We start from the raw sequence: 26,964 nt of genomic DNA on the forward strand, positions 1-26,964 counted from the left end.
TTTTAAAACATATAAATACACGCTTGGTTGGGATTGGCTCATAGGACCGTGGCAGCACCGCACCGCGTTCAAGATGAAAGCGCACAGCAGATAGCCCAGCGCAGGCTACGGTTGGCTGAACTCACAACATTCGTCGTGTATTGTAACATGGCGCATAACGTACGCTGAACTTATTTCGCACCGTACGCAACCGACAGTGCGAATCGTGTTCATTTGCTACTACAATGTACGCATGTTGGGCACGGAGGGGAGCAGCAGAGGGAATGTGGTGAGCGGTAGTGCAGCGGTTAGCGCTACGCTGCGCCACGAACCTGGCCACCCGAGTTCGATTCCCGCCCACGGCACAACACCATTGACGATTATCTGAAGCGGTCGTGGGCCTCGCTTAGGTCGACTCAGCCTCAAATGAGTACCTGGTACGTGGTGTAAACATCCCCACTGGGAGAACAAATGCGGCTGGGCGAGGCGTTTGCTAATACCACCCTCGTGTTGCCGTGCCGGCCTTCATAGGTGCTACTCGCCAACAGCACTTGCCCCAACAGTCGGTCATTGTCTTGTGTGACTGATGGCTGTTGACTGATAGTGAAGGTGGTGGGTATGGTCAGGGTGTACACGTTTGACGGTGCTGTGTAAGCCACAATGTGAATGCCAAACTCCGTGCGTCTCTATGGAGAACATGTACACGGCGACTTGATGGGCAGTGGCTGAACGTGGCATGGAATCTAAATGTCAAATTTCCACACAAGGTAATTTAGAGTCATGGTGTCATGAACTATACACGTTAAGGTAGGCCACGTGATGTATTATGAATGCGATATATGATACGCCGTTTGCATCATGCATGGAGGACATGCGTCCATTGTTGCCCAACTCGGTTGCCCAAAGTTACAGCGGGATTATGGTGGTGGGGGGGTATATAGCAAGTCCACACGGATGTCAGCTGGTTTTACTGATTGTCTCCATAATCAATAAGAGGTGAAAGGGCAGCGGTGATCAGTTACATATGAACATCTGGGGCAAACGTGATTAGTTTTTGCAAGATAAACCCAATAAAAGCGTAACATCTGAGTGTATTTGTTTCCGCGCTTTATAACATATTTTACGAAACAAAATGCTCAATAGCATCACGCACGTAACAACACATGATGTAATAAATTAGAGACCAATATAACGCAAGACTTCTGTTTGCGCGCAGTCACTTTAAGATGTTTTCTTGTTCATGTTTTTTTGTTTGTTGCGGTTGCACCCGATTCAAGAGCCGAATGGCTCACAGGGCTATACCAAATAAATGAAAAACTAAAAAACTGAAACATGGCGAGATGCAGACATCACCGTGAACAACGTGTCATTCTAAGTTGTAAACAACTACAGATATACATAGTCTTGCTTCTTTCTGTTAAATTCACCAAATTGTTTCTTGCTGTGGTTGTCCCCGCCTAATGACGGACGCTGGTGTTGCGCCCGAAACGTCGTGCTTTAATTTATTTTTATTTCATTTTTCTTTTCTTTACCTACGTGCCTTTACCGAAAGAACCAAGAGTATGGATCCTTGCAGTCACGAAAACTTTTAATCTAGAATAACTACAGGTATGTTTACATGGTTTCCAAGATTTGCAAATCCTGTCTTCAAACATCATCGACACCGGCTATGCGTATTCCAGTCTGGTCTGTTACAACCGAGCATTCAATAAGAGGAAGCCACTGGAGCTACGCACTTTTAAATCAAGATTGAAAACTTAACTTCTTTAAAACTGCGATTAGCACGGTTGACTAGGCACAACGCGAAAAAAAAGTTAAACTTGGAGGCGTACAACACCGCAGCATTAGCTCGGTTATCTGGAGCTCAATCTTGATGGTGAAATAAACACTAAGTGAGTACCTGCCCGTATATCTCCAACGTTTAAAATGTGAGCAGTGTGCGTGCTCGGGCGAGTGCTGGTGTTCCTGTGGTGCCCAGTCATAGCCACCATCGGCAAAAAAAACGATCTGCGTACCACCATATTCAATCATTCGCCTTTGCTTAAGGTAATGGGGAGACGAGTAAATGTAATGGATAAATGACAATTCATCCAACTCTATGAACCAGTGCACCCCGGCATGCACACGATCCCCATCGGACGCCGTGAACTCGGCAGCGTTGGGCAAGGGTAGTGGCAATCATTGGAAAGATACTCTAAATCATACCAAACATTAAACTAATTTTCAATGGAACAGTATATTTATTCAAGCAGTGGTATGCTAAACTTTCACAGCAGCTTATTTCCCTTCACACCAACATTTGTAAACTCCCCCCCCCCCCACCCCGTGCCGGTCCTCTACAGCATTTTATGCTAATTCCTCTGTCAAGGCGTTTTTTGTTTTTTTGTTTCCCCCCACACAGCTTAAAGGACGCGACCTGGGCCTGGCTGTCTTCACTCCAACGCTGTCCTCTGGACAGTACGGTCCCTTCACCTGATGAAGGCCACTTGTGTTGTGGCCGAAACGTCGTGATTTTTTGTTGTTTTATTTTTTTACCCACGTGACTTTACCGAATAGAACCAAAGAGTAAGGATAGTGGCGTGCGCGGATGGGTGAGCAGCACGTGCAATAAGATAGGTGCAGCAGCAGGCGGCGCTATGGACAGTGCAGAACATTCAATTGTTGTTCTCCACTCCACCTCCCACCTTCAATGAGCCGCCACTGACCAGCGTGGTGAAGTACGGTCAAATATTCCTCATGGCCTACGAGGCGTGGGTTGGGGAGGCCCCCTCATCCGGCAGCAGTCTGATGACGAAACGGTTTCTACGCGGGCGCGCACAATCTGGCTCTGCAAATCCCCTGGGTTGCCCCCGACACCCACAGGGGCTTCCAACCCCCACCCCGTATGCTCGATGGGCCACCCACCCCCTTCCCCTCCCCGGCAAGAGAAAAGATGATTACCTTGAGAATCTCCAGGTCCAGGATGTCGAACACGGCCTCGGGGACGCCCGACAGCATGAGCAGGTGCAGCTCCATCTTGTCCTGCGCGTTCTTGGTGACATGCTGGCGCAGCTTCTCGTAGCTCCACTCGTGGTTGAGGCTCAGCTGGCGCAGCTTGTTCTCGCTCACCTCCGACAGGAAGACGGCGAAGCGCTTGGAGTAGAGCGAGTCGTACTGGTCGATCATGTGCATGAGGAAGGCGAAGTCGTTCTTCACGTCGGGAATGTCGCTGAAGTTGCTCTCCTCGCGCACCTTCTCGAACGAGTACTCCTTCAGGGGCCGCTTAAAGAGCCAGTAGAGCGTGTAGAAGCACACAAGGCCATAGAGCACGACCACAGCCATGTAGGTGTAGAGCACCTTGCGGAGCAGGTAGGCCAGCGTGTGCGTGCAGCAGAACGTGGTGTATCCGATCAGCTCCTCCACGTCCGGCGCGCACTCGTGCAAGAACTGGATCTGATCCACGAAGTATGACGTGTAGCCCACGATGAGCAGGATCTTCAGAGTCTTCACGAGGCTCTGCAGGGTGTACAGCTGGTAGATGATGTCGCTCTCCTCCACGTGGAGGCGAAACTTGCGCACCTTCTCAAAGAGCGCCTTCGCCTGCTCGCCGTCCTTCTTGTCCAAGATGGTGACGCTCACGCCGCTCTGGATGGACGTCTCGTGCATCTGCTTGTCCACCGGCGCCAGCGGAACGCTCTCCTGGTCCTTGGCGAACATGGGCATGCTGGGGTTGAGGCTGCCCCCATCGCTGGCGCTCACCGAGCCCAAGTTGCTCTTGGGAGGAGACGCGTGGTCGGACAGCTTGCTCTGGTGCTGCGGAGCGGTCCCGGTAACCTCCGACTCCTCGCACGCTGTCTCCGACAGAGCCTTGGTGGTCCACGGAGACTCGAAGCACTTGCCCAGGATGGAGACAAAGTGCTCGAGCTTGGAGCTCGTCTTGGGATACTTGAACCAGAAGTTGCTGCTCGCCATCAGGATGACCGTGTGAATTAAGGCAAGGAAAGGCATGTACTTGGATATCCAAGGCAGAACATCGTGGTAGCATTTCTGATTCACGAAGATGTATTGCATGTATTCCATCCCCGTTTGTCTGCCACTGGGACTAGAATCTAGGAGTGGAAACAAACACAAAAGCATAACCTTTACACATGTGCTGGTTAGGAGAAACACAATATAATGTAAACTAAAATACACGCCAGTACATAATTGGCATAACGAATTCGAGCTTTGAATCAGAATAGGAATATTTATTTAGAGCGAAGGAATCCGATGATCTATGAAGCTATTTTTCACAGATGTCCAGTAGGGGCATGGCGTCAGAACATTATGACATACGATGCCCTGGAAGAGCTCTTTTTGAAGACAACGGCAGTGACCGTTGTACTGCATCCGTGTCTTGAGCACAGGCTCCCAATTTCCACGCCGGGCTCACTCAAAAGCCTCTCTCTCTTGCCAGCCACTTCCTCGTTAACTGCGTACCGTGGTTTAACATCGGATGAACTGTTGCTATGGCTAAGGGCTGCAGGTGCTGGTGTATTCATGGTGAACATTGAATTTGGTCCGATGCCACCACTGGGCTGTACATCGCGCAGCTGAAATGTGCTTGCTGCAGTGTTGTTTAATTAGCAAAAGTCAATCTAACCAAAGGGAACACGTTCAGTAGTTCCACGGTCAGTAGTTGTATTCTCAGTCTCAAATACTACACACGTTAATCTTTAATTGTCGTATTCGACACACACTTCGTTAGTGTTTTAATGAAATTCCAGCAAAAAGATGCAACCGTTTAATCGGGAATTAATGAAAGAAAATAATACAAGTTTTGTTTCATCAATTAAACAGTTTATAAGGCATTGGGGCTGTGATGTAGCTCAGCTGGTAGAGCAACAAGCATCCAATAGCAAGGACGTAAGTTCAAACCATGGCCAAAATCAAGTCAGCCCAACCCCACTCAGGGGTGAACCATGGAATAATAATAATACGTCACCTGGTGTGGACTCTTGCACAAGAAGCCATTAATATTGGTCGCGAAAGCCTACGTGTTAAACCAAATAGAATTATCCCTATCATCAGAACATGGAATTTACACTGAGAGTTCAATGTGGAATTCGACCATTGGTTGAGGCATTAAGATGCACAGGAGACTTGCAACGATTCCAAACGCGCATGCTACACATAAGCGCGCTACACGGGTGCACGACGCGTGCAACGAGTCACATAACGGGGGAGACGGGGGGGCATGCGACCCCCGCAACCACGAGAGGAAACTACCTGAACCACAAAGTGGGAGAAATTAAATCGATTCTTGAATCAAATTGCATCTCCAAATCCTGGCAGTTGATTGACTCGCGAGCGGAGGGGGAGGGGGGCAAATAGTCACAAAAGAAAATAGGCTTTACCGTTTCTGCCAACGACACAGGTGCTGATGTGTTTAAACACCAAATAGACACCCCCTGCCGCAAGGCATCAAGTATGCCAATTATTAACCACGCATGCTTGTGGTAAAACATGTAAACAAACATGCTCTGATATAATATGCGTTGTCTTTTAAAATGTGCCGTAGATATCACTGCTCAACCAGAGATATTGACGCTTTGATATTTGCATTGTCTTTGCGCTACGTACGGCGCGAAAGAAGTTCAACGTACATATACACGTCCTGTTCGCCTTTTGGCGTTGTTCCCTGGTCTCACACTCCGAGTGAGATTAGGCCATAAAGAATAATAAAAGCTGACATTTTATCATTATCGCCATAAATTTATGCTGGCAAAAAGATCAGTGCGATTTTAATTTTAGTTAACTTTTTTTTTTAAAGTGCAATACTTGTTGCGGACTGTCCTTTCGGCAGTCAATAAAAATGAAGTGTCAGATTTATCTTGTGCGAGGTTTGTGTAACCCTGGCAACAACTCCTCATCGCTGCACTTCTCGGTCCTTTCCAATCAAAACGGCATCCCTTGCCGTGCGTTCAAACCCCTGCCGTTTTTATCTATCCAGACGAGATGACATGTCGCGAAGGCACCGTTTCCCCTTATCCTTGGTGGCCGTAACGAGACATCAGACTCGTCCCGCCTGCTAGACCCATGACAGCGCATGCAGCAGTGGTGAGAGGAACGGCGGTTTTGCACAAGCCGCGTGACGTTGCGCACGTCCATCACGTGCAAACTGCGAAACATCCGGGCCAACACATGTCTGAGAAGCATTACAACGTAGAAACAGTCCTCGCTCTGACAATGGGTTGGCAGCTGGGCAACCTTGGACACGTGGCAACGCCCCAGGAGGTGCATCAGGTGATTTATAAATGTGACATTATATCATAAGTGAGAGTCATCGGTGAATAACCATGTATGAATCTGCCAATGTAAAATAACTACGATAAAATGTAAATCCATATGGTAACCTAGAATTATATCAAATACTTTTCTAAACTCATTGGTCGTAAACAATGTGGCTTCCGTTGAATGTTGTTCAATTCTCTTGCAGTTATTAGCGAGTTAGGATACCTCACAAAATGGGCAATTGGTTAAAATATTGATATTCATTATTCACAGTACCATGTTGGGTCAGGCGTGGGGGGCTGGGGGGAGTAACGCAGTTGAAACAAAAGTCAACGAGGGGTGTACAGTACCCACAAAAAAGGCTGAGAACCGCCGCTTGGTCGACACGGTGACTGACAAAGCTCCGAGCGGAAAAAAAAAACTGACACTTACGCGACGCCATTACGACAATTGAGTCGGAAGTGGGGTGAGAATTCCAGCGCGGTGCAAAGCCCGAACCTTTTGTTGGCGCACTGGGCGAGGCCGTGGCCAGCAGGGACTTCTGTATGGCCGAGTCGGAGAGACACGTCACGTTCTCGTCCAGCTTGGGAAGGCAGCAGAGCGGGTCGCGTGAGAACTGCATGGTGCCGGCGAAGATGGACAGCATAAGCATGACGATGCCCAGGTAATCGAGGAACACGTCCCACCAGGGCTTGAGGATGCGGTAAGCCGGCTGAGAGTCGCTGAGCGACGCGACCTCCGTCACCGTAAACATTGCCTGTGAAAAGCAAAGCGGGGGAATAAACACAGACACGGTTTTTGCGACTCGTTCATGATCCCGGAAGCCGCAAGTTACTCTTTCACTTGACGGAAACTACGGAGCTTCATTACCCTTGCCTTCTCCTGCAATGTTGAAATGGAGAGTTTCTTACAGGCTTAAGCCAACTGAAGACCAGGTAGGTTCGTTCATTTCATCTTGTTTAGAAATAACGAAAGGTGTAATCTACGAGATGGTTCGTACATTTTCCAGGACACATCTAATGTAACACCTCCCTATATTTATTTCAACATGTCGCAGTAAATCCCTAGTTGCCAACCTACTTAATTTTCATTCTATTCAAAAGAGTGAGCGTAATTTCAGGTTCGCCTGATTTAACTCGCGTTTAGATTACCAACCTGAAGCGTAACGAAGCAACGGGACCACATGTGACCCCGTGATGCTGGCAACCAAAAGGACGTTTTAAGCCCAGGCCTAGCTCTAACCGACGTATCGACGGCAATGTCTCTTGCCCAGGTGACACCACCAAGTTAGTGGCCGAATTACCTGTGGTCGATTTAACATCGCAAGCAAACGCACCGCTTCATACCCACCACCAACATTGCACGATGTGTGTCGCACCTTGGGAAAAGACAGGACGATGACATCTGCCCTCAATGCAAACGACATCAGCAAATTATCCAGAGATATATAGAGAAAAACCATCTAATTTACAAAATGTATCCTTCCCACAATGCCTTTTTGCCACCGTCACCAAAAACAATGTACAGTAATTATATGGAGAAAGAGAATTGTACATCAATATTAAACATACACAGCCTTTTGTATCCTGAACTTCTTCCGCACCGTACGTAGCCAACCGTGCGTTGTTAATCTAGTGCTGGATGAGGGCCTCCCCATGCCGTGCAGGTCACGAGAGTTATTTGACCTAAAACCGCTAATCTGGTGTGGGTTGATGAAGGCGGGCGCAGCATAGACGTGAGTATAGTACAGTACAACAATGGATTTTTTTCCAACGTAGCCCCACAGTAGCCTACAACACTTGCGTTATGCATGGTGGTCGCTGTCCAATCAGTATCCAGCCCAAATCCTGCTTAGATTCCGGGATTGGATGAGATTCAGGCGCATTCTGGGTGATTTAGCAACAGTCCAATTGAGTTAGTGTCACTGTATTGATATCCACGACAGTATACTAACGTTGTGTTCTTGTGTTATCTAAAAGTTTGAAGGCCGCCCTTATTCACACTGTTTATGTTCAAGTCATATTCAGACTTTGATCACGAATAATACCCATGGAATGGCACTCGCGCCTAGTTACATAACTTGGAACATAAAACGTTCCCGTTCGGTTTCAAATTGCCAGCGGTACGCGCACATAGGACAAGTTTGAAATGACATTCAAAAAAACGTGTAGCGAGCATCACAACACCTCTGCGCATTACACAAACAGCATCCCCACTTCCTGAAGAAGTGCATTGTGGTCCTCGTCATGGTAACCATCAAAGTGAATTCGAGAGAATGTGACCCGACTGACTGCAGCAGTGATGCCCACTGCTGCAGGGTCTACCTCTCAAAACCAAATTTACACGCGACTGGGCCCATTGGCTTGGCGGATGCCAACGATATCAAACTCTACAAATGATGAGGAAACCCATCATCTATATAAATAAAGACCTTAATCTGTATGTCTCAAAAACATCGAGGGTATTTCCCGACATGGCAGAAAGCTGAAGATTGATACATAGGTAGCTTTTAGGACACAAACAGGAAAAATCTGAAAATCTTATTTTTTTTGTGCCCCATAAACATGTTTGTACGAGTCAGTCAGAAACCGTTTAAAATATGAGATAGCATTATTTTTTTTTCGTTTGATAGGGCGTTAAACAGCAAATAAAATTAAAGCGAGAACCATTGTTCTATTTTTTATTGTTTTTGAGATTTCGGATTTAAGCAGTTTTTAACGAAAAATGACGCATTTCAAATCTGAATAGTTCGAAAACGGTAAAAGATATGATGTTTCCCTCAGAGTATCAAGTTCATTCATTTTTGTTCTTTATAACGAAAAAGAACGGAATAATTAAATTCTATTTTTTTCGCGGAAAAATACACATTTTTGATAAGTTATTAGTGGTCTGATCATAGATACGAATTGTAAAAATTATATTCTTGGTTCTTTCGGTAAAGTCACGTAGAAGGGAAACAATAAAATTATAAAAATATAAAACAATATTGTTTCCCTTCTACGTGACTTTACTGAAAGAACCAAGAATATGAATCCCTGCAGTCACGAAAGCTTTAGCTCAAAATGTAAAAATTATATCAGGTTAATGATTATATTTATTGAACATTTTTGCCCGGCAAAGACAGCCTTCATGAACAAGTCATATATATCTGAGAAATGTTTGCTGCGCTCAAAAGGCTATGTATAAATACGAGCAAAAGTGTGTACAACAAAAGACGGAAAACGGTGCCACGCATAGCCTTAAGAGACTGTTAGGCAAAGTGCTGTTAGCGAGCACCTATGAAGGCCGGAACGGTACACGATGGGGTGAGTGGCCAGCACCACGCCTGGCCGCCTTCGTCTTATCAGTGGCAATGATTTTACACACCTCCACCAGGTACTCATTTGAGGCTGAGTCGACCTAGGGGAGGCCCAGGACCGGTTCAAATAATCGTCATTGGTGTTGGCCGTGAGCGGGAATCGAACTCGGGTCGCCGGGTTACGTAGCGCAGCGTAGCGCTAACCCGCTACGGCACCGCGCACAGATACACACACGCCAACAACTGTATATGATGTATTTGTCAAGTTGGTATACATAACGGAGTGGCTGAAAGAGCAGGGGGCCAAAGGTTTTGAATACAACCCTCTCAACGTGCAAACAACCGCACTGCCGCTTGTCTGCGCGCGTCCATTTGCACTGATGAGCCTTGCCTTTGTAACAAGGGTATTCCGCAGGCCCCACTTCAACTCGCACTCACTTGGGACAGCAATGAAAGGCAATTTATCTTGCAGCTGGCTTCCTTTGGGGCCTAAGTAATCGTGAACAGCCGAAATGAAAAGGCACCATAAGCAGATGCACAAATTGATCACCGCGTTTAGTGAGACGTTACCTTCCGCCCAACTGGTAGGCCCGCAGCGGTGAGGAGGCGCACGACCACCCGAGTACATTTCAACCCAACAAATAAGCAAAGGCTTATCAAGGGCACGCTTAAAAAGTTGACATTGACACAACAGTATTTCACAAGGTTTGACTGCTAAAAAGTGGACACTTAGAAAAGTACTTTTGTGAGGCAGTGCATTTGCCACATTTCTTGTTTTCATACGGGGTGTGGACGTTTTGACATGGACAGCCGCTTTGTGATCTCTTTATGAAAGGCACTCGCTCTACAAAAGTGGATTACCGCTATTCATAAAGACTTTTTCCGACGGAGTATTTTTTAACCGCTAATTTATGAAGACTTTTTCTGACGTAGTATTTCAACACGTGTATTTTTTGTTTACGAGAAACAAAAAACGCATCTTACAGTTGTTGCAAACTGCGTTTTAATCAGCTTTCCTTCCGGTTACCGTGGGGGTTAATAACCATTACATCTCGAGCCAGTGCCACTAACCAGGCCAAATTTGTCTTCCCCAGTGCTGATCATTTGGCATTAAACGATTCACTCTCTACATAAATGTCATGAACTCTCACCCCTGCAGTCACAATTTGATTCAAGATTCCATCCTCTTCTCCGGTCTTACCGTCTTCACTGAATGCCGTTCTCTTGTTTGTGTCTCTTGCGTCTGTACCAATAGCATAAATGTAACACTTAGCGTCTCGTTCTCATAAATCGCACGGACTATAACTTCCATTCTTTGTACAAACAATACCGAGGGTTGACTTTCATCGAGGCTTTCCGAGCTATGCTCGGAAAAAGGTCTCCCGACTCAATTGAGAGGCACTGGCTTGCCAAGAGGACGGCAGCTGTAGCAGTTGCTGAAGCGAAAGCTCCCCGGGCGTGTGAGGAGTTTGGAAAGGCCATGGAGAGGGAATACCAGGCAGCCTCAAAGATGTTCTGGCAAACCATCCGACGACGCCTTAGGAGGGGTCGACGGGACGTGGCCCAGGATGTCCTCAGGAAGGGCGGCGGCGTAACATTGAACTCAACTAAGGAGATAGTCAAGGAGGTGGAAGGACCTCAACCCGGTGGACATGCCCTCCTCTCAGGAGGCAACCCTGGAAACAGCTGGGGAGGGGTCGGATCCACCACGGCTTCTGAAGTCGCTGTGGCTGGGGTGGACGAGATTTGCCCAGAGTTGTTGAAAGCGCTGGACAGTGTAGCAGTGTCCTGGTTAACACGCATATTCAATGTTGCATGGAAGGCGGGTACAGTACCGCTGGTTTAGAAAAGTGGAGTCGTGGTCCCCATTTTTAAGAAAGGGGACCAGGGGGTGTGCTGCAACCACAGAGGACCCACACTCCTCAGCGTCCCAGGTAAAGCCTATGCCAGAGTGCTAGACAGGCAAGCCCATGAAAAACGCACAAACCTGACCTGGCAGCTCTATTATCTGACTTATATTTGGCAGACAAATAAAGCTATAACTGACCATTTTAAGCTCGCTCTAGGAAGAACGAATGTAACGATTTATCGATTTAATAATCAAATAATTACGCCTGTTGTTTGGAACGTGTATGCAAACGTGCCATATATGTTCACGTGGTGAATGAGATCGAATTGGATAACAAATGAGACAGTAAAATTTACGAAAAAATAATTGATTCCTGAATAAAAATGACAACCTCGATCATCACTGGTTTGCGAGGGCAGCGAGTTCTACAGAATTGGAACAATGTTGATAATTTGCTGAGACAGGATGGTGACCAGGTTAGGGTGACATAAATGCCTGCAAGGCGGCGATCTTGGAGGTCAGATTGGTGGATCAAGTGGGTATAGAGAGTCATCGTGCTTGGGATAACCAGCTGCTTTAAGGAGGTAGTACAGCAAAGTCGGCTCACGATAAATCAGTGCAGTTTTGATTTCCACCCACCCAACTGGCAAACATGTCCAGAAAGGAATTGGCTGAATGTTCCAAGCAGGGCCCTCCAAAAAATATTGGCCAATGTCGCAATTTTAATTCTCTGGGTGATAGAATCCAACATTACTGTGCAGGTTTCCACAAGGTAACAGATTCGTCTGCAGTACACTCTTTAAAAAAAACCGATCAGGACCCATCTGTACATGTACTCATGCAATTATTTTTTTTATTAATAAGGTCCGCTAAAAGGATCATCAACGTCGGTGGCCATGCGCAGTTACATAACCGATCTGCCACGCAACGCACAGCCTATTCCCACGTGAAATGAATACCTTTAACACTGCTCTCATTTTACACAACAGATAAGAATGGCACGCTTACGTAACGCAGCTGCGCTGTCGGCAGACGTGCGGGAAGCAAGCCTCTCCAGGGCGACTACGGTGACACAAGCAGCCACAATCCACCGGCTGGAAGACGCTGCGAATGGAGGGGGGGGGGGGGAGCTCCTTACACTCCCGGCCAGGCGCACGGAGGAGCAGCCACGACATCACATCGCCGCCGAGCAGTGAACGCGACGGGGGTCGTGGCGTGCTACTCACCAGTAACAAGCGGCGAGAGACGGCCGAGGTTCTTCGGTGGCAATCGAGCAATCCGAGCAGTGGCTTGCTCGCTCTCTCTCGCGTGCTCTCGCTCTCTCTCTCTCACTCGTGTGAGGAGGCTGAACGGAGGAGACTGCTGCCCCGTCCTGGCAAAACTCCCTTTGGGGCCACCCAATCCCGAAAGGAATCTCTGGGTGTTGCCATGACAACACAAGGTATGTTGCCGAGTGACCTTTTGTTGTTGTTGTTGCCTGAACTTATTTTTTGTTTATTTATAAATTCCACTTAAAAAACAAAAGCAGATTTTTTTCTTCTTCTTCTTCTTCTTCCTCACAGACTCACACGCACGGCATTTGCCGCTGCTTCTACGCACGCAAACGGCATCGTCGCACGATCACGCGGCCTTTCTGCACAAAGCGGTGTTTTCTGGCGCAAACGGTTGACTTGTGAGCCCAGAAGACCCAGAGGCAACACTTAACATTTCACATTCCAGCAACAAGTGCGACTGGCTGGGCAATCAACCAAACTCAACATTGTGACCGTCTCAACGAACACAGTGGTTCCAGAATTATACCACGATGTGACAGTCATCACCTTGCTATTGTTAAAACCCAAAACTACTATCTTGATCACTGTTTGTACCAAAACTGCAGTTGGTAACCACACGATTCCTATTCCCAAGTCAGTAAGTTTTAAGTTCACTTGAAAGGGATTTTCCTTAGGATTCCCGCCATGGAACACATTTTTGCCATATATACATACTCCCATCGTGCTAACGACTACATGTCAGGAGATGATGACTCCATCGGGAAATCTCAGAGCCGTGCGACCCAGATGTTCGAGACCAGCTGAAGGTAGTGTTTACAGAACTTCTCTAAAAAAAAAAATCCTTCAAGGCTTTTTTTCTGATTCTTTCTGTATTTTTGAACACAGTAGGGTGGCACACTTTCCCATACACACTGCCAAGAGAAAATCACATGACAGTCAAACCAATGCGGTTTTAATTCTCGGAGCTGGAATTTAGACGTTCCACATGTAAAATAAACTCAATATAATTATATTTTTGGTGTACAACAACTGGTGCCCTGACCAAGACCGTCAACGGTGGCGAGATGTTGACTACCTCGCCTTGTATACAGGAGATTGTGGGTTTGATCCCGACCCTGACTGCTGTATATTTGGAGTTTGTACGTTCTCCTCGTGGTCGCGCAGATTTGTCTCCAGGTGCTCCGGTTTTTCCCTCCACATTTTAGTTTCAGTTTCTTTATTTTGGTATAGTCCTGTGAGCCATTCGGCTCTTGAATCGGGTATCAACCACAACAAACAAAAAAACAAAAACACGAACAAGAAACCATCTTAAAGTGACTATGTGACTGTGCAAACAGAAAATCCATGAAAAAAAACAGCAAAATATTCCTGAAAAAAGCACCGTACACCAACGCTGTGTGCAAAAAATCCCAGTGGGATGCAAGTCAAACAACAACCACAAGAAAACTTAGATTAACCTGCGTTTGGAGCATTCGGCTGCTATACATTTGCACATAAACCACTTTAGTTGAGCTATCATTTGTGGCCAGGTCGCTTCTGACAAAGAGCTACATAGCTCAGTGGGGCCTTACCTGGTAAAATTAAAATAGTAAAATAAAGTTAACTTGCTGCACGTGGGAACCCGGTTAAATAAGGACAGGCGGATGCCTGGATCGGAGCCCAGGATTTCAGCGGTGCCGGCTCAGCACTCTCACCCTGGAGCCACCTCGATTTGACATTTTTCAAATTCTCATTATCTTGCGGTTTAAATTTTTTTTCCTCTTGTTAGTCTTTCATTTTTTCATAAGAGCATCAGTTGCAGTTTGATCACGTTCACACTGCTCTTTTTGACTGTAAAACACATTGGGGAAACATGGGAAGGGCTCCAGGAGCTTGTTACAATTACTCGTTTTAAAAAGTGTCTCTGGCTTATGTTTAAAAACTGTCTGGCTTCTGAAGTTGGCACTGGAGCTCAGAAACTCAGCTGTGACCTCATCGAAAGGCTTCACAAGTTTCCAAACACCTAACACATTACAAATAAAGCATTCGATGCTTGCTGTGTGACACCTACACGCAGGGCAAGAAGGTGCTGGTGGCTCTGGAGCTGGGGATCCTCAAAAAGCCAAGCGGGGTTTCAGCCTGGATGGAGCTGAAGACGGGCGGCCGCTGTGCACACACCGCGAGTGACCGGCGGCTGTGAATATGTACCACATGGTGTACCGCGTGGTGTACCACGTGGTGTACCGCGTGGTGTACCGCGTGATGCACCGCGTGGTGCGCCGCGTGGTGCACCGTGAGGTGCACCGTGTGATGCACCGCGTGGTGTACCATGTGATGTACCATGTGATGTACATGATGTACCGTGTGATGCTCAGCAGAACCCATTGCAGCTCAAGTCACTGTCATATTGCATTTGCACGCTCCTGCTTCTACGCTCCCCACAGTCACCAACCTCAACTGACCGGCGTGGGGAAGTATGGTTAAATCACCACCACCAGCACGGCACGGGGGAGGCACTCGTCCGGCAGTGTAGTGACAAAATGGCTGTGCACGAGTTTCTACAGAGTCACGAGTTCATCTCCCCCGTGGGTGTCTACCGTAGCCTTATGTCCCATAGGGGATGAAGTGGAGTAACTAAGTGGGTGTCTATCAGAATCAGAATCTGTATTTAGACTGCAGAGAGTTATAACAACAACAGCAAAGAGTTTGAAAAGTAAGCACTGCCCGAATTCTACTGTAGGTAATATAATCATTGCATATAGAATTCGCCGTGACCTTAACAGATATTTCTGATGTCTATGCCTAACTGCAATAATTACATTGAGTCCCACTGGGCTTGAGGAAAGGGACTGGTGAAGCCAATCATCACGTCCAATGTAAAATGCACAATGTATAGGTACTCGCAGATACCCAACCACTATTGGACGCTTTCGACTTCGATCAATACTTCGGAAATCACCGGAGGTGTACTGTCCCCGGTTGACTTGTTTCAATGTTCAATTGGAACATTCGAGAACAAAGTAAATAGTCAAGTCGACTCACTTAATGCACATCAAAGCTCTTGGCAGTCACACACAACTGTGTGAAAATAGCCACTGCATTCTCGTGTGTGGCGTGCAGACAGACAGTAATTTATATACGATAGGCTTCTGGGTGCTGCATGACTGTTAATTATTTGATCGAGGTCAACTAAGCGCCAAATGTGATTGATGATCTATTTCACAAGCTGGACATCGGGAACCACACTAGTCCGAAGACAAATGACAATTACAACTGAGTCGATGGCAAATATTCTTCAAGTTTGGGCTTTTGACAACCACAGGCATGCAAGGGCTCACTGTTGTTGTAGTGACATGAAATGCTGTCACTCTATGGTTAGCGCCAGCCACTATTTCACACGTGCTGCTGAGCGCCGGGTAATGAAGGGACACGTGACTGGGAGCCGGGAGCTCTTTACTTGATACAGCAGGGGACGTCGCCGAGGGCGGGGCGAGCCCACGCCCAGGGAAATAAAGCGGGAGCCCCAACAGGGATCGGGGTCCGTTGTGGGGATCAGCCTGGAGTCCCGCTTCGTCTTCGCTCATCGCTCCTCATTCGTCGGTTGAGTGTAGCCTGATATCGTGGGTCAGACAGCGTGTGTGCCGACTGGCCCGTTCGATACACTAATGCGCACGCACATAGCGAACAGATAGCCACACCGAGCTATAGAACCTGAGTTGTTACGGTTGTTTATTAAAAGTATTGCCTCCAACTATAGTGTGAGACTCGGTGTATAACACACTACATTATGAAGCATGACACTAGCAGCCTCTTTAACGCCCCACTTTATAGACGCCGTACTTCCGCATATTATTGCAGGAATTATTCGATGGCTGCCGAAGAGAACATGCTGACTCGGCGCAAACCGGCCCGGCGGTTAAGCACCGCGGCCGCCTCGCTATGCAGCCGGTTTTTTATTCGCAAATATATTAACAATGCCCTAAGCATCGAAAAAAAATTACGAATTATGATCTACGTACAGCAGCGGAGGCGTAGTCGCCGGACCTTTAACGCGCGACCTTCGCTCGCAAACCCCAAACGCCTCGGCACACGTGCAGGAGCTCTGTAGGCCTGAGGCTGCTGCTGCTGCTGCTGGCTGACGTGCTTCCCAAGCTCCTTCCGTCTGATCTGTGGCAAAACTGTGCCGGTGTGCCCACGACCGACGAACGAGGAGGAGGCAACCTGACGGAGATTCCAGAAGCAGTTCGAGCGACATTTCCTTCCAAGCCCTTTCTCTACAACACGAGGCACGGCACAGCTCTGCTACGAGCTCTCCAAACGGATGCGTATTCTCATGACGCATTGCTAAGGACACGAGGGATACGGTTGGGAAAGGCGGAGAAAAAAGAGAAACTTTAAAATTTTTAGATAAACAATCCACGTTTTTAGAATTCGGGTTGTCGGCCAACTACCAATAATTCAGGTAAAAATCAGTCAGAAGTGGAACATGATGTCATTTACGCATTGAATGTCACAGTTATTGTAATACATTTGTACCCTTTGGAAGCTACGTTTCAAATCCCACAACTTTTAGCTTCAGGTGTACCATCTCACACGATGTAACCTCTTTCGGTAAGTTGGAGCACATTACCAGAAGTAGTGGTTCAGAAATGTGTTTGAGACCCAGCTACATGTCCAGTGAGTGCACACAGAGACACACATTCTGCCCACTCGTGCAGTTTCCCCTTCTATAGGGAACAATGTCATCAGCCATTAGCCGCCATGTACATTGAGGTAATATTTACTCAATAAAGTGGGGCGCCACTCGCTTGTCAGTAACGTATATCCTTATCAGCAACTCTAGGCCATAAAAGTCTCACGCACAATCAACCAAGCGCCATACCACTCTTCTTTCTGCCCGCCTGAAGACGATGTCGGTGTAGATCACACATGACCAATGCCAATCAACACATTAAAGATAGCGATTGGCACAACACCAAGAAACGAGTCAGCTATATAACCCATTGATACTGTGCATTATATAAATGGTTTACGTGACATTTCTGTTCAATTGGTTCAAACTAATATGTTAGTGAGACCCATAAATATAACCAAACGGATTATGGGACTTCACATATCCTTTTGTACTAAAAAGAGAGACCTAAAATTATATTCTTAGCTTTTAACTCTTTTTGTGCTTCATGAATAATTTAACTGGCTCATGAATATCTGCCCACAACCATGAATATGCTGATGATGTTGTGACATTTCAGGATTATACTCAGCACATTTTCTTATATCTTGCAAGTGTGGGTGACTGCATTTGTACCAGATGGTAAAGGCTTGTGATGCAATATTGGAAATGAGAATGAAAAAACTGGATTGGGGACATTAACCCACAGCTCTTCAAATCTTCTCATGGTGCCTAATGTGGTAAGGCGGCTCAGTGGAATAGCGCCAGGTCAGAGCACTGAGCTTGGGTTTGAAACCAGGTTGGCACTCGCGATTAATGAATGCATACACGAGTGTTTCACCAGCCATCTGGACCAATTTTTTCCAAACCATTTGTTCAAGCAGGCAAGGGGACCTTGACCGGTTTAAATGTTCTGAACTGCATCAGCAGCGCGTGGACCATTAATGGACGTTTCCACCAAGCGCGAATTTGGCTTGTAACTTAGTGGCAGTAAATTGCCCTACATTAATTGCGAGCCGTCCCTTAAGAGGGCGTGTAACAAATCAAGTAATCCCAGGAATAAACTGGCTCATCAAGTGCAGTCAACTTGATCGTCTCGGCTCAATTACACAATTATTTGAACAAAAATTACCGAAGGTGCACACAGTTGGTCCGTCACTAAAACCAACATATTTTAAGGCGCGACAATTAAGATACTCTCATCGTCTTGAGACGTGACACACGGCCTGCACAATGTCTCCTTTTGGATGCCGTTCTCTGACAGAGGAAAGCACTCGTTCACTACAAGAGTTCCGAAGTAAAATGCATTCATCGTTGTGCCCAGAGCACACATAATTGGGGAGAATAAACCGAGTAAAGGAATATCATTCCCAACAGCTGACCTCATTCTGGCTCTGACTTTTAGCGCACGTTATATCATCCCAAGAATCACAAATATGGCATTGGCACAGGCAGATTTAAATGACCCATATATGACAATAAAATATTATTTTTTATACATATGACGTCTTGGACACATTTCCACGTGATTGCATAACTGTGAGTTCTCATCTTCGTAACAACCAGCTTCTTTTCTACACGGCACTTGATATGGAATAATAAAAGTGTCCGTGTCTTAACGGCGAAGAGTGCTAGCCAACGCCAATGATTGTGAGTGACAAACTGACCTCACTAAAGGAAATCCAGCATCGCGTGTGCACGCACTCTAGTTAGGGCACACCCCGAGCTTGACATACACGCCGGATGGTTAGATGCAGTGAGCGCTCTGCGCCGTCAATGCGGGCCGTCCAAGTTCGATTTCCAGCCGCAGTGAACATTTGGTGGTGGGCAATATCTGAACTGGTCCTGGGACCCGCCCCACCTCACCAACCTACATTGACCAGCGTGGTGAAGTATGGTTAAACAAACCCCATGACTTCATGGTGTGGGGTGTCCTTCGTCCAGCAGCGAATTGACACAGGGTTGTACGATAGTTTTGTTGTCAATGATGGTGGCATCTCCCTTGGGGTCAAATGAACACCTCATTATATTTGGAAAGAGCATTTTTACAGCAATAACTTTAGCTCACATCTGTGTTGATATCTGCGGGTTGTGCCATGGCTCAACACACAGCGACTCCCACCTCATTTCGAGAAAAAAACTGCATATATGCAATGCACAAAGCATTATCCCAACTGCCCTGAGGATCAAAGTTACCAAGCGGCCTGCCTTACTCTTTGGTTCTTTCGGTGAAGTCACGTAGATCGGAAAATAAATAATAGATCACGACATCTCGATCGCAACAACAAGCAATCGTCTTCAGGTGAGAGAGAGAAAAGTATTAATTCCTGCAGTCACGAAAGCTTCAAATCAAGATAGAACCGCCTCTACGGGGAGGATTTCCACGCAACTCATACTTAACTTCAGCTGAGAAGATGGATGCACAATTTAGCAATCTTTGGAAGGACGTTGATCAACCAGGTAAAGTGTTAACGGTTGTATTAGCCGACTCTCTGAGTTGCATTACATTTCTACGTTTTGTTAAGCTTGATATCTAATCTTCCTTTTCCTTATACTCTTTCACCTAAGCCCTCTTTGAATTTCACCCCCACCCTCTCGCCTGTTATGGCCTCCCCTCCCTCCCCCCTCTCAGATCTATGTAATGCCTCCCCACAACGGCATGCTTCTCTCTCTCTCACCTGATGACGATTGCTTGTTGTTGCTATCGAAATGTCGTGATCTATTATTTATTTTCCTATCTACGTGACTTTACCGAAAGAACCAAAGAGCATGAATTCCTTCAGTCACGAAAGCTTAAAATCAAAATAGAACTATATAGCTCAGTGGGTCGTTCCTCTGTACAATAAAAATTGTTTATTTTTACTTTAGTTTTTAATATTTTATTTTAATCTGAGCCCTTGTGGAGAGCCATGAATGGTTGGGTGTCAGGCCCCAGGGACATATGGCAACAGAGAATCTAAGTGCCAAAAGGTGCTCTGAGAGGATGTGACGTTGGAGTCCAGTTGTGCACTCTGCCAATGTCCCTGGGAGCACATGTTTGTGTTTCACGCAGAGTCCTGGGTAGTTGGGCAGTGAATATGGTAAAAATGACTGTATTCGCAAAATGCTTGGCAGTTGCAAAGAGAGAAAAAAACATTAAATATTGACAAAAGCTCGCACGCAATGGCGCATGGGCAATGGAGGCTTCGTGTTCTCCCCGCGTCTCCGCAGGAGAGGAGGCCAACTTAGAAATCTCATCCAGCACACAACCACACCACAGGTCATCCAACAGCAGCAGAAGCAAAGTCCACATGTCACGGCACACCAAGGTGCCATTTCCACGATGCTGCCGCTCCTACAAGGGCGGTGTCACCAATTCTGCGCAATCACCGGAACGTAACGTTTGCGTTTATTGATGACCAAGGGGTTGACTTAATACTTTGATGCCAAATAAGCTTTCGGGAGCTCGGCTTGGCCAAGTGGCCTGCTAAAGCTTAATCCCAAAATCTCAAGGGGTGTGTTTTTGGGGCTCAGTTGTCTCAGCCACCTGACCACCAATTTGAACCATTTTCCAGTTGCTAAATTATATAACGGATAATCTTAACATCACAGACTTCTGCAGAAATGGTGATCAGAAAGATTATTAAATATACGACCAAAAAATACTATGTGATCCCTTTATTGGTGGATAATTTCTGTTTATAAATGTTTTGCATTGTTTTTTTTACCGTTTCATTTGCTTAGCAGGAAGTCTGCTAAACAAAAGAAGTAATTGCTGGAGGCACATGGGCAATTATTGAAGGCTCATATTTGGATCAAAATAATGAAATAGAGAGGCAAACAGCAGCAGGATGAGAATAATTTAGAAAAACTCAATTTGCTAAAGAAAAGTTTCAATCAGTGAAAATAACCTGTTATATAAACTAAACTATTTCTTATTTTACCAGCTAAGGCCCACGGAGCGTTTAGCTATTTTTCAGAAACGACTTGGTCAATAATAATAGCTCATCGAAGTGGCTTATCATATGGAAATGTATCGCTGTCAAATACAATAAACGCTTGTTTTTAAATGTGGAGGGAAAAACCGGAGGACCCGGAGAAAAATCCACGTGACCGTGGGGAGAAACACGGAAACTCTAAATATACAATGGGCCTTTTGGGTTGGGATCAAACACCATTTGGATCAGAAACATGGACAATAACACGTGGGAGTAAACAAATACAGCACACAAAGAAGCGTGAAGAAACGCGTGCTGGAAATGACACGGAGACGACAGACAGGGGAACACATTAGTCAGGAACCAAATGCAATTTAGAGAAAATCACATTGAGTGCTAAAAAGTAAGTGGGTTTGGGCAGGACAGATTACGAGAAGGGACGATGCCGATGGGCAGGACGAGTGACGGAATGACAGCGAATGGAGAGTAATGGGCAGATGGGACACGTGCTGCAAAAGTGAGGCGATGAGCTCATGTGCGGGCGAAAGATAGAATGTGGAATTCCAAGACTGTGGGGGATGCAGATAGACGATTTGGTTTTATTTAAACGAAACAAGCATAATAAAGGTGCCTATAAAACACGTTGATTCTGAGCACAATGCATTTCCCACAGTACAATATACTGCCTCCCATTGAAGCGGGATGGATTCGTTCTCCGAAACAACAGGGCATTCCATCTTGCCAGGGTGTCAACTGTTGCACAACACTTTGGTAGAATGCGTATCATCCAGGGCACATTATCAACAAATCCAGAAAAAAAAGTCAAGCATCGATGTTATGTGTGACCTCGTGTGTCTTTGTCCACCTGTAGACCAATGTCTGCTAGGTGGATAACGTGATGTTCGCTACGAGCAAAACACCTCGACAATTGTGCGATTGCGCTGATCAGGTAAAGTTGCCCGACTGGGAGCTCAGCTGCTTTGTCTTTGACCAGGTTATGAAGGTGTACACGGGTGTTTGGACTGTGCCAATGTCAGATGCATGAGACATCATACCGCACGTGGAGGCCACGAGGTGCCTGTAGAGCGAGTGGGTTGCCAGTCTTGCCACGTGGAGTTTGTGCGCCCTTCCCGTTGTATTTCAAGGTTTTGCTCCTGAACTAGAGCTTCCTCGTGTACACGCAAATAATCTGGAGGCAATAAGCCAAACCTCCCAAGAGGCTTCCCGAGCAAAACGTATTATTCTAAAGTCGCAACCAAGAAACGTGGAAAGGATGATGTGCTAAAAATGTTCCAGTTATATAGGTCGCTTCTGAAAATAGCTACAGTGAGGGAAGAAAGTATTTGATCCCCTGCTGATTTTGTACGTTTGCCCACTGACAAAGAAATGATCAGACTCATAAAGGGAGTGCTCCTAATCTCAGCTTGTTACCTGTATAAAAGGCACCTGTCCACAGAAGCAATAAATCGATCAGATTCCAGACTCTCCACCATGGCCAAGACCAAAGAACTCTCCAAGGATGTCAGGGACAAGATTGTAGACCTACACAAGGCAGGAATGGGCTACAAGACCATTGCCAAGCAGCTTGGTGAGAAGGTGACAACAGTTGGTGCGATTATTCGCAAATGGAAGAAACACAAAAGAACTGTCAATCTCCCTCGGCCTGGGGCTCCATGCAAGATCTCACCTCGTGGAGTTGCAATGATCATGAGAACGGTGAGGAATCAGCCCAGAACTACACGAGAGGATCTTGTCAATGATCTCAAGGCAGCTAGGACCATAGTCACCAAGAAAACAATTGGTAACACACTACGCCGTGAGGACTGAAATCCTGCAGCGCCCGCAAGGTCCCCCTGCTCAAGAAAGCACATATACATGCCCATCTAAAGTTTGCCAATGAACATCTGAATGATTCAAAGGACAACTGGGTGAAAGTGTTGTGGTCAGATGAGATCAAAACGGAGCTCTTTGGCATCAACTCAAACTCGCCGTGTTTGGAGGAGGAATGCTGCCTATGACCCCAAGAACACCATTCCCACCGTCAAACATGGAGGTGGAAACATTATGCTTTGGGGGTGTTTTTCTGCTAAGGGGACAGGACAACTTCACCGCATCAAAGTGACGATGGATGGGGGCCATGTACCATCAAATCTTGGGTGAGAACCTCCTTCCCTCAGCCAGGGCATTGAAATTGGGTCGTGGATGGGTATTCCAGCATGACAATGACCCAAAACACACGGCCAAGGCAACAAAGGAGTGGCTCAAGAAGAAGCACATTAAGGTCCTGGAGTGGCCTAGCCAGTCTCCAGACCTTAATCCCATAGAAAATCTGTGGAGGGAGCTGAGGTTCGAGTTGTCAAACGTCAGCCTCGAAACCTTAATGACTTGGAGAAGATCTGCAAAGAGGAGTGGGACAAAATCCCTCCTGAGATGTGTGCAAACCTGGTGGCCAACTACAAGAAACGTCTAACCTCTGTGATTGCCAACAAGGGTTTTGCCACTAAGTACTAAGTCATGTATTGCAGAGGGGTCAAATACTTATTTCCCTCATTAAAATGCAAATCAATTTATAACATTTTTGACATGCGTTTTTCTGGATTTTGTTGTTGTTATTCTGTCTCTCACTGTTCAAATAAACCTACCATTAAAATTATAGACTGATCATTTCTTTGTCAGTGGGCAAACGTACAAAATCAGCAGGGGATCAAATACTTTTTTCCCCTCACTGTATATAAGCTCAGTGAGCCTTACCTGGTAAAATAAAAATAGTTTTAGTTGTTTTACTTGAAGCTGTTCTCCGTGTGACCTACATGGCGGTGTGCGTTACTTGGGACGCGTCTCAACCCCCAGGCAAGGCCGTTCAAGAGCTGTACAAGATTAAACAGTTTGTAGTTTATAAAAAAAAAACGTCAGCAACAGATGCACCCCATCCTTAGCCTTACAATACAATGTATTAATGTGTCGTAAACATGGACTGTTAAACATTTATTCCAAATTCACGGATAAAACAATAAACAAAGTGCAAGCAGAATTGGCTTGACTTCCATTTGCGTTTATATTCACTGCACACATATTTAAGCTACAGCATTGTTCTAGAGAAAGGATAACAGAAAACACGTGAAATGCCACGTTTCATTTCTCCATTAACCCACCACGCGGTAAAAACTGTCTCTGTCGCCGTGCCTACATGAGCGTTCATGACAGTGTGTGCACGGAAACGAGTGGTGGGTACAAACAAAAGCAATATTCCGAGATTCCCCAAAAATCTCAAAATTGGATCAACCAGCAATAAGCAAAAAACATTTATAAACATGATACATTCTCCGCATGAATAACGAATGCTCACCCGTGAATGTGTTTACAGGCAAAGCAGGGGCAAGAGGGTGGAATTACTTGTTGCCGTGCAAGTCTGTTATGAAACCCGCTAAACACACACCTTGGGTCTGATGCGTGTCGGAGCACGTCATTACGAAGTAGCCGTGGCCATTACCCGCGAGCTGCGGGTGAGCACGGAGCTTCTTTGCGCCACTGTAGGCCCAGAGCTGGGATTACCCGGCTCCAAAAACCCACGGAGGGCCCAGAGGCCAAAGCGCTGCCTCGCCACCCCCCCCTGCGAGCCAAGAGGAGCTGTTTCACCCACGAGTGCTGCCAGACTTCTCGGAGGTGGGGGGAGGGGGGGTATCGGCAAGTGTGGATATAAAAGTTTTCATTTCAACCGTCAGAGAATTCACGAGATACAAAACGAAACATTGGTGTGTTTGTGTGTGTTTTTCTTAAAGCAAGGGAGACAGACAGGACTTTCTTGACACGGCCAGTTAAAAATATTGGGCCAGTGGCCTTCCTTCATGGCCTTGCCAGCAGGCAAGCCCGGCGCGGGCACGCATGGGGGACTCCCGACACGTAAGAGAACCACCGCCGGTGGGCTCCCACCCGTGAACAACAGCTGCACCCAACAAACGGCACTTCGCTACCACTTTTCACTCGTTTGAAGAACGTGCGACTGCATAGGCAGGGCCGTACACGGTCAATCGTGAAATTACGAAAATGAAAATAACTGAAGAAATTGTGATACCATTGAAATAATTATACCATTGAAATAATTGAAAATTTGGTCCAACATGGACTAGACCCCGATACACCTGCACTGGTTAGGCACTGCCTCAACAATACCTACTTTACTTGGAATGGCTCCTTCTACAAACAAAATGAGGGTACCCCCATGGGATCCCCCTTGTCACCAGTGATAGCCAATATTTTCATGGAGAAATTTGAATCAGATGCCATCCAGACTTCCACCCTCATCTTTCTCCATGGAAGTGGAGAAAGATGGCAAGCTACCATTCTTAGATGTTCTGTTTGAGAGGAGACCTGATGGCTCATTGGGGCATTCTGTCTACAGGAAACCCACCCACACAGATTCCTACTTGAAACCTGATTCCCACCACCACCCAGCCCGAAAGAATTATCTCATCAAAACTTTATACCATAGGGCTCATTGCATTTCGGACCAACACCACCTGACCAGTGAATTAAAACATGTACACCTGGCCCTCAAAAGGAATGAATACTCTGACCGTACCATCCGCCAAGCTGTTTCTCCCTCCATACAGAAACAACCACTTGATACTCCGGTCAAAACCATCACACTACCATATATAGCAGGCGTTACTAAAAAGATTTCCAAAATTCTAAACAAACACAAGATCCAGGTCCGGTTCAATACAGTACACAAAATTTGTGATCTGATCCCATGCGTGAAGGATGTCATTCCTGACTTACAGTACCCCGGGGTTTACACATTGAGTTGTACCTGTGGTGATTGCTATATCGGGGAGACAAAGCGACATGTCTCTGACCGAATTCGCAAGCACAAATCAGATTTGAAACACGGCAAAACAAATTCTTCTGCCATAGCCGATCATTGTTACAACGCTGTGGGTGATCACGATATAATTTTCTCCGATACCAAGGTTCTTTGCAAACCCACGGGTTTTTATCAGAGATTTGTTCACGAGGCAATTCAGATCTACAAACATAGACACAATTTCAACCGAGAAGATGGTTTCAAATTAAGCAACCATTGGAAAGATGTTCTAAATCGAACCAAACATTAAACTAATTTTCAATGGTACAGTATATTTTTCAAGTAGTGGTACCCCAAACTTTCGCAGCTCTTAAATTCCCTTTTCACATCATCAATAGGTAAACTCCCCCTCCCCCACCCCGCACCAACCGGCATGTGCACCCGCATGTACACCACCTCTATGCTAAGTCGGCCAATCAAATGCTAATTTTTATGCTAATTCCTTTGTCAAGGCACCTTGTTTCCTCGCACACAGCTTAAAGGTCGCGGTCTGAGCGTGGCTGTGTTTCACTCCAGCGCTGTCCTCGAGACAGCCTGATCCCTTCACCTGATGAAGGCCGCTTGTGTTGTGGCCGAAACGTCGTAATTTTTGTTGTTTTATTTTTAACCTACGTGACTTTACCGAATAGAACCAAAGAGTATGGATCCTTGCAGTCACGAAAGCTTTAAATCTAGAATGGAGAAATTGTTTCGCATGCTAACGGTTTAACCTTTATAAACTGAAATGTTACGTCTGAAATAATTCTTACATTGCTACCTACGTATCGATTCATAATATTTTCATTTTATATAGCATAATTCATCCTAATAGCATCCCATAACGCTGTACCTTAATTATAAATAAGGACCAAATCCCATTATAGAGACACTATCTTTTTTT

General features: G+C 46.2%; 1 protein-coding gene and 1 long non-coding RNA gene across 5 annotated transcripts in view; one reads left to right on the top strand and one right to left on the bottom strand.

Annotated features, from left to right (window-relative positions):
- LOC116942811 (volume-regulated anion channel subunit LRRC8D-like) overlaps positions 1-26,964 on the bottom strand; it is an 82,096-nt gene that overhangs the window by 13,842 nt on the left and 41,290 nt on the right. For 2 of the 4 annotated variants that reach the window (XM_032955118.2, XM_032955117.2), the window contains exons 2-3: positions 6,730-6,988; positions 2,920-4,067 (exon numbers count right to left, since the gene is read on the bottom strand). In XM_032955118.2, the coding sequence (XP_032811009.1) occupies positions 2,920-4,067; positions 6,730-6,985 (1,404 nt within the window). In that variant the 5' untranslated portion in view covers positions 6,986-6,988. Of the gene's footprint in view, positions 1-2,919; positions 4,068-6,729; positions 6,989-12,386; positions 12,476-12,604; positions 12,718-26,964 lie in introns of those variants that run through there. The other 2 variants (XM_032955120.2, XM_032955121.2) reach the window with 2 other exon arrangements.
- LOC142924751 (uncharacterized) lies at positions 12,707-16,382 on the top strand. The gene is made up of 2 exons (XR_012941833.1): positions 12,707-12,819; positions 14,709-16,382. It is a non-coding gene; the product is annotated as an uncharacterized LOC142924751 (long non-coding RNA).

Source organism: Petromyzon marinus, chromosome 16 (genome assembly GCF_048934315.1).
Source record: "Petromyzon marinus isolate PM22_M1 ecotype Great Lakes invasive population chromosome 16, UKy_Petmar_22M1.pri1.0, whole genome shotgun sequence".
Classification (NCBI taxonomy): Eukaryota; Metazoa; Chordata; class Hyperoartia; order Petromyzontiformes; family Petromyzontidae; genus Petromyzon; species Petromyzon marinus.